Source organism: Podarcis bocagei, assembly GCF_964188305.1.
Source record: "Podarcis bocagei genome assembly, chromosome: 2".
Lineage (NCBI taxonomy): Eukaryota > Metazoa > Chordata > Lepidosauria > Squamata > Lacertidae > Podarcis > Podarcis bocagei.
In genome coordinates this window covers 16,357,769-16,374,759 of record NC_138126.1, presented here as the reverse complement: position 1 = coordinate 16,374,759, position 16,991 = coordinate 16,357,769, and the positions used below count along the sequence as shown (strand labels likewise).

Below are 16,991 nucleotides of genomic sequence, written 5' to 3'. Positions count from 1 at the left end.
GCTACAATATATAGAGGAACTTTGCAGGGAGGGCTTTCAAACACATCCCTGAAGGGACCCTTGTTAAGATTTCACATTCTGAGTGAACAGTGTGTAGGAACTTTGGATGACAAGGCCCAGGTTCAAATCCCTTGTGACCATAAAGTTTTAACCTGTCTCCTTTTTCTAAGTCTCTCAGCTCAGCCTCTTCTACCTCATAGGGTTTCTCTGAGGATAAAACAGGATATCACCCTCCTAAAATCCCTGGAGGAAGTGTCACGTGGAATGGATATTATGCTGTTGAGTTTGAAACACCACAGGAGTAACAAGAAGTACAATCTTTAATAGAATCAAACAAGTAAGCTCATTAAATATGAGCTAAGTACTTTCAGGCCTGTTATACAAAAATATTAAGAAGAGGTGATCTCTAAAAATACAGATAATTATCTGTTCACTATGAAGCACCTTGGAGAAAATAATTGTATACATGGGAATTTACACCCCCCCCAATCCTCTAGATTGTCACTCAGAACCTCTGACAGAGGCTCTTTGTTGTCAGAGGGGATTTTGTTACATCGAGGCCCAAATTCTATGTGGGGGGTTACGTTCCTGGGGTCAGCATGCAAAGGCAATATTGCATGAGGCAGGAAGCCCTCAAAAAGGCCCCCCAAGCAACCATCCTTACTTGTCCGAAGCCAGAGATCTTGACCTTTCTAGAGGCCGGGAAGCAAGGTGGACTTAGAAACTGTTTTCCCCACTGCCAATGCTCCCCCCCCCCCCACCCGCCGCCATTGCTTTCTGGGCTCTGGAGACTCCTGAGAGATCTCACACAGTCCCTTCCAACAGTGTTTCCTGGTCTCTCGCTTCTTTCCATTTATTAATTTGTGTTTTGAGGAATGGCTCAAGGGTGCAATCTGCATCCCACTAGCAAACAGGTCTCTTTGGATATGGAGATTTTGCTGAATTGCCACATAAGCTTCCCTGAGGAGTAGCAAGAAAAGGGATTTTGGAACTTCCGTCTCCCTGGCCAGTGGAGATCTTGGGGGAGGAAGAGGGAATCTGAGAGCAGGATTGTGGCTGAGGAAGGTTTTAAGTGATTCCCTTGCATAATTCTGATTTTATTCAGAAAAGATGATGGTATTATCTCTAGAAATCAGAGTTGGAAGCTGGAGGGAGAATTACATTGAAACAGGAATGTGTGTAGGGTTAGTTTTTTCCTAAGTTTGGGGATTGACAGGGCACCCAATCAATCAGTGTCATTTAAAAAGCTGGCCCAGGAAGAGAGAGTTGCATCATGATTGACATAAGGGATGGCCAATCACAGTTCTGCAAATATGGTTTCTCCTTAAGTGCCTGTCAGCTCAGTCCTGAAGAGGAGACTGAATGTGCCATGATGGCAATGAATATACGCTTGTCTGTCTGCACCTTCAGTCAAGAGAGTCTCAGGTTCGCTTTCTTGCCCATGTAAAAGAAGGGGTGGAGAGTCTCTCCTGAGAAGGAGGCTTCTGAGAATGAGTGGAGGAGGGCTGCTTTATCAGCATCGTAAAAGGACAACCGTCCCCCTTCACAGTTCAGGGCCACTCGGATCCTCTTGGGCTCCCCATCCAGGATCAAAATAGGATGCCCATTGCAGCTGGAGACCCTGTATTGATCACTCCACTTCCCTATGCGCCAGATCCCTTCCTTAGGAGCAGGGGTGATCTCACCTTTCCTCTTCACAGACTCTCTGGCCACCCCCACGGCACATTCCCCCTCGCTCCCCCAGCAACTTCCCAGAAATGTCTGCCTTCCTTGAACACCTCACATCCCAGCACATAAGGATATGTGTCAAATCTCTCAGGGTTGACTGGCAGGTCTTGACGCACTACTCCGCATCTCACACCCTTTTGATCTTCAGACAGGATGAGCCAGGGATTTGCTGTGTCTGGATCCAAAGTTACGTTTTCTGTGGGGGCAGATGAGGAAAGAGAAGAGAAACAACATCAATGGGGAAGATGACATTTCTTTAGGCACATGACAGAAATAGCATCCCCTCTGAAATGAACAGGGACTCCATGGCTCTGAATTCAAGACAGGGATGTTCATCAAGTCCTTAAAAATGATTCTTGAAACATTTGCAGTTCTTTCCTTACCGCTACGGTTGTGATTCATGGGTTTCCACTTAATTTTAATCTGATTTCAAATGTGATTTTGAACTGCATTTTAAGCAATCATTTGATTATGTGTTTTTAATGTATTCTATTTGGTGTTAGCCACCCTGAACCCAGTCATGGCCGTGGGTGGCAGGGTATAAATAAATATTATTATTATTATTATTATTATTATTATTATTATTATTATTATTCCAAGGGTTTGAAGTACTTAACACACATTACCTACATAGAACCCTTGCAAGAACCCTGTAAGTTAAGTCAATCTTAGCATGCCCATTTTTCAGATAGGAGGACTGAGGCTGACAATGGCGTGTCTTAAGCCCATCCCCACCATTCATGGCAGAAGGGAATCAAAGCAGGGACTCCCTAATTCACATCAATCTTTTACCTCACATCACATGCCAGACCATGCTTGACAGGCCAGGTAAAACTGGCAGCAGGTGCTCTCACCCTACTTGTAACCTCCACTCAAGTTTTAGTTACATATTTAATGTAATTTTATAGCCCATCCTTCCAGATAGATTATAAAAAGAACAACAATACCCAAAAAGGTATTTCTGTGCTCTGATTGACACTCCCTGTCTAAAATGTCCTGCTTCGGATTCTTGACATGAGCGGTCAAGCTAGAACAAACATGATTATCTCTTGTGTTTGGTTAGAGCAATGCTGAAAATGGATAGTTCTGTCCTTTAAATTGGCATCTATTACACAGTTGACATGAATGTCTTCCTTTCGCTATGACTTGTTTTAATGCATTTATTGTTGCAATCCCAAGACAAGGGGCCTTTATTAAAGCCAAACCCAGTAAAACCTAGGAAGTGCCATTCCCACCTGTCACCGTCAATGCAAACACCCCATACTGGCTCCACAGATCTGATTGGCTGTATGACTCACTTTTATGGAGTGGAAGCATCATGAGAAATTCATTTAAAAATTGGTCATTTACTGTGTTAACATGAATAGAAGTTATAAATACTGCAGCTGTTGTATAAGGGATTATGATGATGACTGGAATGTAATTGAAATCAGTAAGATTTTGGAACACAGAAATAAAGAAAATCATCAATTCTAGCACCTTAAATAAGTTATATCATTTGGTATTTGAATGATTTACATTAGAATTGTATTATAAATTGGTATTGTTACAATGAGGCTATTATTATAATTGCATTTTTTTTTAAATTGGTCAGGCTGATGGACATTATAAAGAAGATCTGCTCTGCAGTCCTCCCCCTCCTCCTGCCACGTTGTGGAAAGTAAGTCAAGCGATTTCTTTTTAAAGACACACAGTTGTACAAAGGCCTTTGGAAATTAAATGTGACGTTGGATGTTGACAGTGCTATTAGTCAATTTTTTGTGTGTGAAATGTAATGTTTTTTTCTAGTTCATTGTTGTATTTATAAGCCTTTATGCATTTTACTCAGTGCTGTTATATTTAAAATTATATTCTGGGATTCTTTTAGACAAGCAAGAGTTTCCTTTATGCTGCCATCTGCTGCCCCTTCCCCAGCTCTTACGATACCCTTTTTGTGATGTCCAGGATCAGGCCAGACTAGACTTCTGTCTTCCCACTGAGCCTTTTCCCCTGGTCTGTGGTGCAATTCTGCCCTGCTCTTTTAAGTTTATTCAGGTTTCTCTAGTTTAAGCAGAGAAGCCATGTCTCCCCTCCAATACAAGACCCCCATCTTGCAGCGACGCTGGACCACTGGAGTTCACACTCAGGCAGCCCCCAACTCCCTCCACTGACACCAGAACCCATTCACCTTCTCGCCCCCCAAAGGTTGTTGCAGCCATTTTCTGAGCTATTTGTGTTCATGCATTTCCCACTCTTACACCTTTCTCTTACATAAAAGGGGTGGGGATCCTGTATGGCTCAAAGGGATATTTCCCCCTCATGTGTCGGGAGCCTTTGGCTTCTCACCACCCCTGTGTCTTATGGATATTCAGTACAGAAAAGCCAGCCATCCTGGGCTGGGGGCTTCCTAAGAGTCTGCAGGATCAGGCCAAGAGCCCATCTAGCCCAGCAAGCTGCTCTTACGGAACAGATGCCTCTGGGAAATAAGGGGAAATAAGGCATGGAAGGAAGAGCTGCAGTGGCCTGGCCTTTTGAGAAGCGGATACCATCTCTCCCGAATTAGTGCCTGGGGAAACAGCTGGGATAACCCAGCCAGATGGGCAGGGTATAAATAATAAATTATTATTATGATTAAAAGTACCTTTTTGCAGCTGAAGTCCATATTCCACAGTGTCTGGAAGAGAAAAGGGAACAGAGATTTAGCATCACACTATCATTCAGATAGGGACGCGGGTGGCGCTGTGGGTAAAACCTCAGCACCTAGGACTTGCCGATCGCATGGTCGGCGGTTCAAATCCCCGCGGCGGGGTGAGCTCCCATCTTTCGGTCCCAGCTCCTGCCCACCTAGCAGTTCAAAAGCACAATTAAGTGCAAGTAGATAAATAGGTACCGCTTTCTAGCGGGAAGCTAAACGGCGTTCCGTGTGCTGCTCTGGTGCCGGTTCGCCGGAGCAGCTTCGTCACACTGGCCACGTGACCCGGAAGTGTCTGCGGACAGCGCTGGCTCCCGGCCTATAGAGTGAGATGAGCGCACAACCCTAGAGTCTTTCAATACTGGCCCGTACGGGCAGGGGTACCTTTACCTTTACTTATCATTCAGATAACAAACCTGGCAACAATAATATGAATTCATCAGCTTGTAGCCAGGTGTTGTGGACTACAAGTCCCATCATCCCTAACCACCGACCACGCCAGCTGGAGATTATGGGAGCTGGCCATACTGGCTATCCCTGCATAACCAGGGCAGGGGTGATGTCATGGTTCAGACCTGCCCAAATCTTGGGAGGAAGAACAGGACCCCCAGAAGATCTCCCCATCAGCAACAAGATCCAGACATCCCTGTTCCAGGACGGGAGGCCTCAACCCCAGTCCCCTCTGCTCCTGGCTGGCTCCTGGACACCTCCCCTCCTTCTGCCCCCCTTCCATCAATCTCAGGGGCAAAGGAACAGAGGAGATGCCCAAAAAGCTGTAGGTGAGGCTACCTGGGAAATGGGTGAGATGCGTGAAAATACCCAAAGCGTGGCTGAGAGATGTGAAAACGTCAAGCACAAATTTTTACAGACAACTCGGAACTTAACGGAGGGTTACATTCCTGGAGATTGTGTATAAAGGCAAATTGAGCAAAGTCAGAACGACCCCCGGATTCACCCCGGCCATCTGAGATCTCAAGACGGCCCCATGAGATTTTGCAGGAGCCTTTCAGAGCCCAGTAAGGTCTTAAACGTGATTTGAGTGGTGGCTAAATGCTTCGTGGCAAGAGCTTTCAAGCCCTTTACCTTGCTGACTGGAATCTGGGAGGCTCCCCCAAGATCTCACAGGAGCTTCCAGAGCCCAGCAAGAAGGGTTGATCCTCCTCTTTCAATTGCACAAGAAAAATCAGTTGTGAGTCATCTACATAGGAAAGTGTGGCTTCTAGATATTGAAAGAGAATAAATCTTCCATTTTCCGGGCACTGCTAATGACCTGGAGCATTTCATGAGCAATTTTAAATGTCAAATATAAAATATTTTCAGCCCTTCTTTACTACCTCTGAATTTCTTCATAACACCCTCCAGGAAGGGATTTATATCTTTGAAGTCCCAGATCCTCCACTTCAGGGCAGGAGGAAAAGCCACAGGAGGATCCTCTAAGTTCTCCTTCTCCTGAGACCTGGGAGGAGAAGAACAAAGTCAAGCCACCATCCTTCCAATGCAAGGATGGTGACAAGGCAGGTGTCTCATCCTGATGATAAAGGCATGATAGATATATCATGAAGACTTGGGAGCAGGGTTTTCCTATGGCAAGAATGAGCATTTTGTTGACGTGTGGATCTAGAGAACACCCAACAAGTTGTAGGAAAACTAAAATATACTGAAGGAAACAGGAATATGAGATTGAAGGTAAAGAAGCTGATATATGCAGAAAAAATTTGAAGAAAAGTGAGCAATACTGGGCCTTTGCACAGAGATTTTAGGACTACACCAGTTTTAGTGAAGCTTTACTGAGTAGAACAAAATAGATTTGGTATATGCATTTCTGAAGGGAGTGAAGGATGATTTAGAATGGCTTTTGCCATTAACATTACAGTTTATGAACTATTAACGAACTATTCGGTTTACCAACTCTGCAAAAATGGAAGTAGTGTTCCAGTTTGTGAACTTTACCTTGGTTTATGAACAGAAGCTGAACGGTGGAAGGGCACTGGCGGTGGGAGACCTCATTAGGGAAAGCGTGCCTTGGTTTAAGAACATTTGGTTTAAGAACAGACTTCAGGAACGGATTAAGTTCATAAACCAAGGTACTACTGTATAAATGTATTTTAGCACAGTGGTTACATTGAGAAATGGGGAAAATATTGGAAATCAAAGCAATATTTTCTAAACATGGCAGATTTTCAAAATTCATGAGTTTTTGAAGTTGTCTGGAGGACAAGTTTCTCAGAGGCTACTCTTCACCATGGCTGGGTCAAAGGCAGTGGTGCCTCTGAACTCCAGTTCCTGAAACCACAGGAGGGGAGCGTCCTCTGGGGCCCGGATCCTGATCACGGGTTTTGCACTGGCATCTGGTTAGTCACTGTGAAAACGGGATACTGGACCAGATGGGCGACTGGCCGGATCCAGCAAAGCCCTTTCTCACATTCTTATGTCTGAGGAAGAACATGCAGAAACCTGAAATATGTCAAATATTTAAGGGTAAGTTATAGTGAAGATGTTTACAAGCCCCTTTAGAATGTCCCCCCTTTCTGTATCAATTGCAGAGTAAATGAATCCATCATGGAAAAGGGAGAAATATGTAACGGAGAATGGCTTCCTTCCTATGATTGTAGATGAGACTAATAGCTAGGAAAATGTGTCCCTGTTTTTGTCTGTGATCTTGTGGAATGGGTGATGGAGTCCTAAGCTATTTCTAGAAGGAGGAATTGGAGAGCGAGTTTCTTACCCGTTAAACAGGAACTTTCCGTCACTTACCTCTGCAAGAAGCTTCCAATATCCTGGAAAGAAAGAAAGAAAGAAAGAAAGAAAGAAAGAAAGAAAGAAAGATGTCAGTGGAGCCATTTCTGCAGTCAGTTATAAATCCTAAGCAGCTGAGTGGAAACTGCTGGGAATCACAGGTTTGGAGAGCACTACTGTTTTTTAGGCTTCTCAGAGACCTCTGGTGGCCAATGAGAGAACACAATGCTAGAATGAAGAGGCCTGTGGTTTGATCTAGCAGGGCCCCTTCTGCGTCCCCAGGACTGACGCCTTTCACCCATCATGTACCAATTCTTTTCCTTGCAGCAGCTTTTTGGGGGGCGGGGGCTAAGATATGTTATCCTCCTCCTTGTACTATGAAGCAGCACACTCCACCCTCTCGCATCAGGATGAGGCCTCACCTGCAGGAGTTCACTCGCTGGTTCCTGAAGCTTCTCCTTCATCTCCTGGATGAGGCCTTCAAGAGAGGAGAGTTCCCTGGAGAGTCTGGCCAGGTGCTCCTCCCTTTTCTTTGCAATCTCCTTCTCCACTTCTGCCATCTGGGCCAGAAGAAGCTTCTCCTGTTCTTCCAGAAACTGGTGCAGTCGCCTGAACTCAGCCACCATCTTTTCCCTCTCTGCACCTGTTTGTTTCTGCAGCAAAGAGGTTGAAAGAAGAGAACAGTGGGCCAATATCAGGCATCTAGTCTGCTCGTGAGGATGAAGAGGCCAGTTATCCCAATTCCTTTTGAAGGCCAATTCTGAAATTTTAGAGAGATTACACCAGTATTCAGCAGGGAAAGAGCTTCATGAACACAAGCCCACCCCCTCCTTCAAATGGTCTTTCATGTTCTGTGGGAAATAAGGCTGTTCAAAAAGAAACAACTTTCTGTATTCCATATTCATTCGCCCTCCCCCGATATTGATTCTAGACTATACCACTTTTTCACCTTAAAGTAGCAATGATACTTACAAGGAGGTCTTGGCTTTCCTTTTCTGTGTTTGCTTTAAATACTAGAATTTTCTCTCTCTCCTTCCTCACATTGTCTAGGCAGCTGCTGATCTGACCCTGAAAAGAAAACAAAATCCAAGTTGGGCTGCGTTACACATTAACAGGCAAGCTGAATCGTATGTTTGCTCCCTGACCCACATCTCTCGGTCTTTTGCAGAGGTTCCCCTTTTCATCTCAGAGGAGGCAGAAATGGGGCTGCCCTATATCAGAGCTGAGAAACATGGGGGTTTTGCTATTTCTCCCCCACACTGAACACACCTCCAACATCTCACCCCTCCTTTTTATTAAATTAATCCTAGATGTTGCAATCTTTCATCCCAGGGGAGTTACTGCAGACTGCACTTTAATCCCTCAAAAAGAAAAACGTTGATTGCATAAAGTTTCAGAAGTTTAGCTTCATCAGGCTGCACAAGATCTCTTGCTGGAGGATTCCTTTTGGGCTGCAAGAGGAGAAAATATATTACAACATTTTATATTAATTTTTTATTTTGAAAGCCCCTCTTGTCTGCAGCTATTCCACCCCAAGAAAGAACCGCTACCTTTTCCCACCTTGTACTCCTGGGACGCCTCCTCCAGAGGAACCACCTCGTGGCCTTTGTGCTCCTTGGATCTGTCACACACCACACAGATGGGGCTTTTGTCCTTCTTGCAGAACAGCTTCAGGGGCTCCTGGTGCTTCTCGCAGACCCTCCCCTTCCCTTCCCCCTGCTGTTTCCCCCACAGATGGCTGAATTTCCTGGCTATTTCCACAACATTTGCCAGCTGCAGGTTTTTCCTGATGCTGCTTTGCTCCACTGTTTCCCTGCACTGAGGGCAGGAAGCCCCTCCCTCAGATTTCCCCCAGCACTGGATCAGGCAGGATCGACAGAAGTTGTGCCCGCACTCCGGGATGATCACTGGATCCCTGAAATAATCCAGGCAAATGGAGCAAGTGGCTTCCTCGCAGAGATCCCGGACGGGACCCCCAGAAGCAGCCATGGCGGAGTCACCGGGAAGAGGGAGCTGGTTTCGTTTTCTCTGTTTTGCGTCAGCAAATGGGAGGGTTTCCTTTCCAGGAAATTCAGATGTGATTACTCAGGATCCCTGCTGCCTTGGAGTTTAAGCAATCATTTCCCTGTGGGAGCTGGTGGAGTTTCTCGTTGTTTTTGTTTCCTATCAGCATGTCAGCCTCAGACAACTTTGCAAACTAATGAATGAACTGCCGTCCCCGCCCCCCTCCATTCACTCTCATCTTTTTAGTTAGCAGCCCCCACATACAGAGGAGAAACAGCCCAGCCCTCCATCCCGGTGCCAGTTTTTAGTGAGTCGTTTTGACAAAATCGCCAGCGTCTGATAATGTGCAATACAGTGGTACCTCAGGTTAAGTACTTAATTCGTTCCGGAGGTCTGTACTTAACCTGAAACTGTTCTTAACCTGAAGCACCCCTTTAGCTAATGAGGCCTCCTGCTGCCGCCGCGCCTCCGGAGCCCGATTTCTGTTCTCATCCTGAAACAAAGTTCTTAACCCGAATCACTATTTCTGTTTTAGCAGAGTCTGTAACCTGAAGCATATGTAACCTGAAGCGTCTGTAACCTGAGGTACCACTGTAATAACCTCTGGAACCCACTCTGCAAACCGCCTTTGCAAACGTATCTCAGCTAAATATTATCCAGATACTTGCCAATCACATCACAGGGCAGTTATTAGCAGCATCTTTCCCTTAGCCCCAGAGCCGCCTTTCCCATAGGGCTTGGTGGTGCATTGCCCCAGGGCCTCTCAGGGGAGCCGCAGCAAGTGGGGGGGGGGCTGCGCGGCCTCTCCTTTCCCTGCATGCCTGCCAGCTGCGCCCCGCCAACCATAAGGTTGGTGGGTGTGAATCTTCCCTCTAAAACCTCTGCGGGGATCGCTCTGCTCTCAAGGTGGCTTGGGAGAGGCACAACTTCACTCCCAAATCTCTGTGGGGATCGCTCTCCTGCAACGGCATTGGGGAGAGTTGCGCCCCCCCATGGCTGGCAGGTGGAGCTACTGCCACCCCAACATTATCCGTGGTAATTTGGCGGCGCTGGGCCAATATTTGCACCCCAGTGCCGCATCTGCTGAAGACGGCCCTGCTTAGCCCCGTTTTCTCAGTGAAGGCAGCCCTTTGTTTGCATCATCATCATCATTATTATTATTATTATTATTCATATACTGCCATATATCTGGAGGTCTCAGGACGGTTCACAGAAAAAAATCACAACATATATGATCAGAATAAAAACAACAACCCAATAACACCTCCCCAAAAGAGCCCCATTTTAAAAGGATATAGTATGTCAAGCAGGTCAAATGAACACCTGATTAAAAAGGAACGGTTTTGCCTGGTGCCTAAAGGTCTATAATGAAGGCGCCAGGCAAACTTCCCTGCTGGGGAGAGCATTCCACAGACATGGAGCCACTGCAGAGAAGGCCCCGTTCTCCTGTTGCCATGAGATGAATGCAGCCCTTTCTCACTTTATTCAGAGAGGACATGAACCAATCAAATGACTCCTTCGGGAAAGCTGCCTGGGGGAGGGACAAGAGGGCTTCCTCTCCCGATTGACCCAACAGCAAGCCAATCAGTGCTGTGTAGAAAGCTGGTCTGAGATGGGAGAGTTGCACCAGGACTGAGACAAGGGCCAGCCAGTCTCAATCCTGCACATATGGCTTGTCCTTGGAGTTAAAGAAGGGCTTGAGGGTCTCTCCTGAGAAGGTGGATGCTGAGAATGAATGGAGAAGGGCTGCTGGATCTGCATCATGAAAGGACAGGTGAGAGTTCAGAGTCCCTCGGACCCTCTTGGGCTCCTCAAGCAGGGACAGAGCAGGGCCATCAGGTGGGAAGGAGGAGGCCTATTCACCTTCCCATTTCCGCACCTCCCAAATCCCATCCTCAGGACAAGGAGCCAACTTGCCCTTCCTTCTCAGTGACTTCCTGGCTCCCCCTACAGTCCAATGCCCCTCACTCCCTACAGTGACCTCCCAGATATGTCTGCCCACTGTGATCCCCTCTTGCCCCCGCACATGGGGATGTTTGTGTCGAATCTCTCAGGATTGTTTGGGAGATCTGGATCCGCATCTCCATCTCTCACACTCTCCTGATCCTCAGACAGGATGAGGCAGGATCCAAACTTGCCTGGATCCAAAGTTGCGTTTTCTGGGGGGCAGATGAGGAAAGAGGACAGAAACAGCAGGAACTCAGAGATGAACTTTTCTTTAGACCCATGACAGAAATTTCATTCCCGCTCAATGCCCTGCGTTCAGGATGCTCCACAAGTTCTCAGTAATAATTCTTGAAACCACCTGTTCTTTCAGGTGTTCAAAGCACTTCAAGCACATTATCTGCACAGAATCCTTACATGGACCCTGTATGTTAAGTCACTTTTTTCTTCTTCATTTTTCAAGTGGAAGGTTTGAGGCTGACAGAACACGATGCTCCAGTTTCCAACTCCCCCCAGAACTGGCTCAGGCAGGCTCTGCAAAAGTTGTGCCCACAATTGGGGATGATCTCTGTTCTGGATCCCTTGAATACTCCAGGCAGATGGTGCAAGTGTCTTCCTCGCAGAGGCCCTCATGGATGGGACCCCCAGCTGCAGCCATGGGGCTGGGCGGGTGTGTGTGTTAAATTTCACTCTCTTTTTTTGCCCATTCAAGAACTGGGGGTGTTTTCCTTTCCAGGAAATTGAAGCCGGTGACTCATGGTCTCTGCTGCCCCCTGCAGGTGTGAAGGTAGCAGGACTTCAGAGCCTCTTTCATACGGATTTTTAAAACTTTAAGAATGGTAGTGCGAAAGATGGAAAAAGGTCGCTTCTGAAGTCATATAACATAGGATGGATGCTAGTGGATTTTTTAAATCTGCTGTACAGCTCCTAGCTTTCCCCCACTGATCCCATCGACCACCTGCCCATGTGGAAGAGAATTTTTATTGAAAAAACTTTTATTGTCATTCTTTCTGAAAATTGAAAAGTTTCTTCACGGGCAGTATTTTATGATCTATTTCTTTTTTGTTTTTTTACTTGTTTACCAGTAATGCATTATTGCACTCTTCAGTGGTTTATAGGCATTCCTAATAAAAATGTGAAAATAGATTCAAGCTGGACTTAGAAACTCCCCCCCCCCACTGCTAATGGCCCCCCACTGCCTTCTGGTCTCTGGAGACTCTTGTGAGATCTCACACAGTCCCTTCCAACAGTTCTTCCCGGTCTCTCACCCTCTTTCTATTTATTAATTTGTGTTTTGAGGAATGGCTCCAGGCTGAGATCATGGAAGAAAGTTGCCAGTGAGTTTAGGGCCAACTACTCAACTAGCAAACAGGTCTCTTTGGATATGGAGATTTTGCTGAATAGGCTTCCCTGAGTAGTAGCAAATAAAGGGGATTTTGGAACTTCCATCTCCCTGGGCAGTGGAGATCTTGGGGGAGGAAAATGGAATCTGAGAGCAAGATTGAGGCTGAGGAAGGTTTTAAGTGATGCCCGTACATAATTCTGACTTTATTCAGAAAAGATGATGGTATTGTCTCTAGAAATCTTAAGTCAAAGTTGGAAGCTGGAGAGAGAACTACATCAAAAGAGGAATGTGATTAGGGTTGCTGTTGTTTCCTAAATTATTTTCTTGCACCTCGTGCACCGACAGAAGTAGCTGATTCCCAAGGGAGAGAGAACAGGCAAGTTTGGGGACTGACAGGGGACCCAGTCAATCAGTGTCATTTACAAAGCTGGCCTGAGAAGGGAGAGTTGCATCATGATTGACACAAGGGATGGCCAATCACAGTTCTGGAAATATGGTTTCTCCTTCAGCTCAGTCCTGAAGAGGAGACTGAATATGTCATAATGGCAATGAATATACACTGGTCTGTCAACAGAGTATCAGGTTCCCTTTCTCCTTAACGTAAAAGTAGGGCTGGAGGGTCTCTCCTGAGAAGGGGGATGCTGTATCTGCATGGAGAAGGGCTGCTGTGTCTGCATCGTAAAAGGACACCCGTCCCCCTTCACAGTTTAGGGCCACTCGGATCCTCTTGGGCTCCTCCCTTGGAACAGGGGCCTCAAGGGGGGAGGATACCATGTACACACCGTCCCACTTCCCTAAACCCCAGATCCCTTCCGTAGTATCAAAATCCAAAACACCCTTCCTCTTCACAGACTTTCTGGCCACCCCCACCCCCCACCCCTCCTCTCTTCCCACAGTGACCTCCCAGAAATGTCTGCCTGCTGTGAAACCCTCACATCCCAGCACATCGCCATGTGTGTCAAATCTCTCAGGGTTGTCTGGCAGGTCTTGATGCACTTCTCCATCTCTCACACTCTTGTGATCCTCAGACAGGATGAGGTCGGGATTTGCTGTGTCTGGATCCAAAGTTACATTTTCTGTGGGGGCAGATGAAGAAAGAGAAGAGAAACGATGTCAACGGGGAAGCTGACTCTTTTTTAGGCACATGACAGAAATAGCATCCCTCTGAAATGAACAGGGACTCCATGGCTTTGCATTCGAGACAGGGATGTTCATCAAGTTCTTAATAAGGATTCTTGAAACATCTGCAGTTCTTTCAAGGGTACGAAGTACTTAGCACACATTATCTGCATAGAACCCTTGAAATGACCCTGTAAGTTGAGTCAATCTTACTATGCCCATTTTTCAGAGGGGAAAACTGAGGCTGAGAGGCAGTGGCTTGGCTAAGGCCACCCCCCCCCCAGTTCATGACAGAAGGGAGTCAAAGCAGGGACTCCCTAATTCACATCTTAATCTTCTACTTCACATCACAGACCATGCTTGACATACCAGGTAAAACTGGCAGCAAGTACTCTCGCTCTTTTTCTAACCAGTTTAATGTTTAATGTAATGTTAGACCCCATCCTCCCAGACAGTTTATGAAAAGCAAGAAAGTGGTTAGGCTTCCCCGACCCCCTTGTGTGAAATGTTCTGCTTGGGATTCTTGAAAGCGCATCGTATAAGACCCCATCCTGGTTCCCCAGACCTGACTGGCTACATGATTCATATTTTCTTCACTGTTCCTCACATTTATGGAAAAGGTGGGCAGTGGAAGCATCAGGAGGAGGCCATTAAAAATCAGTCAGGGTGGTGGACATTAGGAAGAAGATCTGCTCTGCAATCCCCCAGCCCCCCCCCCATTATGGAATGTTAGTCAAGTGATTTCTTTTTAAAGACACACATTTGTACAGAGGCCTTTGGAGATTAAGTGTGATGTGGGATGTTGCCAGTGTTGCTATTAGTCTTTTTTATTGTAATGGGTTTTTCTAGTTTCTTATTGTCTTGCTTAACCTTTATGCATTTTACTCACTGCTGTTGTCTAAAAGAATCCCAGAATATAATTTTGAAGTTAAGTAAGAGTTTCCTTTATGATACCATCTGCTGCACCTTTTCCAGCTCTTATGAATCCCTTTTTGTGGTTTTCAGGATCAGACAAAACTGGACTTCTGTCTTCCCATTGAGCCTTTCCCCCTGGTCTGTGGTGTAATTCTGACCTGCTCTTCTAAGTTTACTTAAGTTTCTCTAGTTTAAGCAGAGAAGTCATGTCTCCCCTCCAACACAAAAGCTGACCGAAGACCCCCAATCTTTCTGGGAAGCCCCCCGGAATTCACACTCAGGCTGCCCCCACCTCCCTGCCACTGACACCAGAACCCATTCACCTTCTAGACCCAAAAGGATGATGCAGCCATTTTCTGAGCTACTTGTGTTTGTGCATTTCCCACTCTTACACCTTTCTCTTACATAAAAGGGGTGGGGATCTTGTATGGCTCAAAGGGATATTTCCCTCTCATGTGCTGGGAACCTTTGGCTTCACACCACCCCTGTGTCTTATTGAGATTGGGCACAGAAAAGCCAGGCATCCTGGGCTGGGGGCTTCCTAAGAGTCCGCAGGATCAGGCCATGAGCCCCTCTAGCCCAGCAGGCTGATCTCAGGGAACAGATGCCTCTGGGAAATAAGGGGAAAGAAGGCATGGATGGAAGAGATGCAGTGGCCTGGTCTTTAGAGAAGCAGATCCCATCTCTCCCGAATTTGTGCCTCTGCTTGACCCAGAAATGTACCTTTTCGCAGCTGAAGTCCATATTCCACAGTGTCTGGGAGAAAAAAGGGAACAGAAATTTAGCATCACACCATCATTCAGACAACAAACCTGGAATGAACAATATGAGCTCATGAGATTGTAGCCAGGTGTTGTGGACTACAAGTCCCATCATCCGTAACCACTGGCCATGCCAGCTGGAGATTATGGGAGTTGTAGTTAAAACCATCTGAAGCTCTCAGGGGCCACTAGGGGTGCATCAGAAGATGGCTGACAATAACATCACTCCGACCCACACGAGGTAATTTGGAGGCTGTGATGGGAGTAATAGCCTCCCTACCCCCCCAGGATTGGGGGGGGGGCTGCCCTTGCCTGCTGTGCCCTATACCACTCCCGAATTTGAGGGGATGGGGGCACTAGGCAGAATGCCCTTCTGTGGATATCGGCACTCCTGGTCACTGTCTCTGATCCACGCCTCTAGCTGCAAGAACTTCAAAAGAAACGATTAGGATGAAGCGAATGCACATATTTCAAGGAAGGAGGGGGAGTAAAGACTGCTAACAGAAGGGATCTCTGATAAAACAAGACGAGTCGGAAGAACAAGAATTTACCAGATGAAGACACACCAAGACTCGGTATGGCAAAAGGACTGGATGGGGGAGGGGGAAAAAACTTTCCTTTCTTTCCTCTATGTGATTAAACAAGAATCCCCCCCCCTCACAAGTCAGAAATGTCGTTTGAAGGACTTAAGCTGTGGATTTATGTCTGTGTGGAGATAAACTTTCTAACCAAAGCATGCTTTAAGAAGAGCGTGGAATGTATAAGTGCTTTGGAATGACGCAGTTAAAAATACCGTCGCCGTATTGGGAAGTTCTGTCGGAGGACTTAAGTCTGGGAGGAGTAATAGAGAAATAGAGCTGTTTTTATATTGTGGGTGAAACTTCTCAGAGGGACTTAAGAAGGACAGTTCTGTGATTAATGATGGAAAGAGCGATGTTATCTATGAATGCGATGATATATGGAAACCATCTCGATTTGAGGATTGGATGAACGGAAAATTCACACAGGATTATTATTGGTGTTTATCGGCTTGAGATTATCAGAAGAGATCATAAAGAAAAAAGAGAAAATATACGAACAAGATGAGATGCGGAAACAGCAAGATAAGACTGGATAGAATTATGAACTTTGTTTGGACTGATTTGGATATTAACGCAGTAGCAAGAAGATGATCAGAATCCCCCTTCGGATCTTGAAATGTGGGTCCCCTCAACAAAATTTAAAATTCGGCTTTGTAATTCGGAATTTATGTGATGTGATTTGAATTGATTTGATTGGTCGGTTAATAATTTTTTTTTTAAAAAAACAACCATCTGAAGCTCTCCATGCTAGCTATCCCTGCATAACCAGGGCAGGGGTGATGTCAAGGTTCAGGCCTGCCCAAATCTTGGGAGGAGGAGCAAAACCCCCAGAAGATCTCCCCATCAACAACAAGGTCCAGACTTCCGGGGTGGCGTGATCGGTAATGGCGGATTCCCTCTGATCCGGAGGGACTGGCTCTACGGAAAACGGGTCTGTTCCGCTACGGGACCCTTTAAAAAATCACAGGCGGATGAAGCCTGTGACCATGGGACTCGGCGGGCACCTTACGTGCCCCCCCAATACGTAAAGGAACCCAATTATGGGCTCCGGAGCGAAGAGGGGCAAGTGGCGCGGTGCTGAGAGTCAACTGCTTCTTCCGTGGAGCGAAGCCGCACAGCCATTGCCGGAGAGCGCTACCTTTTTCCTGGGACAATTTGGCTACAAAAACAACTACCCGTGAGTAGAT

General features: G+C 46.3%; 1 protein-coding gene and 1 pseudogene across 2 annotated transcripts in view; both read right to left on the bottom strand.

Annotated features, from left to right (window-relative positions):
• The window catches only part of LOC308581229 (zinc finger protein RFP-like), a 69,568-nt pseudogene extending 60,212 nt beyond the window's left edge, over positions 1–9,356 (bottom strand). Inside the window, exons 1-7 of the transcript XR_014013476.1 lie at positions 8,696–9,356; positions 8,108–8,203; positions 7,558–7,788; positions 7,154–7,176; positions 5,734–5,855; positions 4,349–4,381; positions 689–1,924 (exon numbers count right to left, since the gene is read on the bottom strand). The product of XR_014013476.1 is annotated as a zinc finger protein RFP-like (transcript). The remainder of the gene's footprint in view (positions 1–688; positions 1,925–4,348; positions 4,382–5,733; positions 5,856–7,153; positions 7,177–7,557; positions 7,789–8,107; positions 8,204–8,695) is intronic.
• Positions 1–16,991, bottom strand: part of LOC308579660 (uncharacterized protein) — a 60,112-nt gene that overhangs the window by 19,912 nt on the left and 23,209 nt on the right. The window contains exons 20-21 of the mRNA XM_081180592.1: positions 15,186–15,218; positions 12,759–13,504 (exon numbers count right to left, since the gene is read on the bottom strand). Coding sequence (XP_081036718.1) covers positions 12,996–13,504; positions 15,186–15,218 — 542 coding nt within the window. The 3' untranslated portion in view covers positions 12,759–12,995. The remainder of the gene's footprint in view (positions 1–12,758; positions 13,505–15,185; positions 15,219–16,991) is intronic.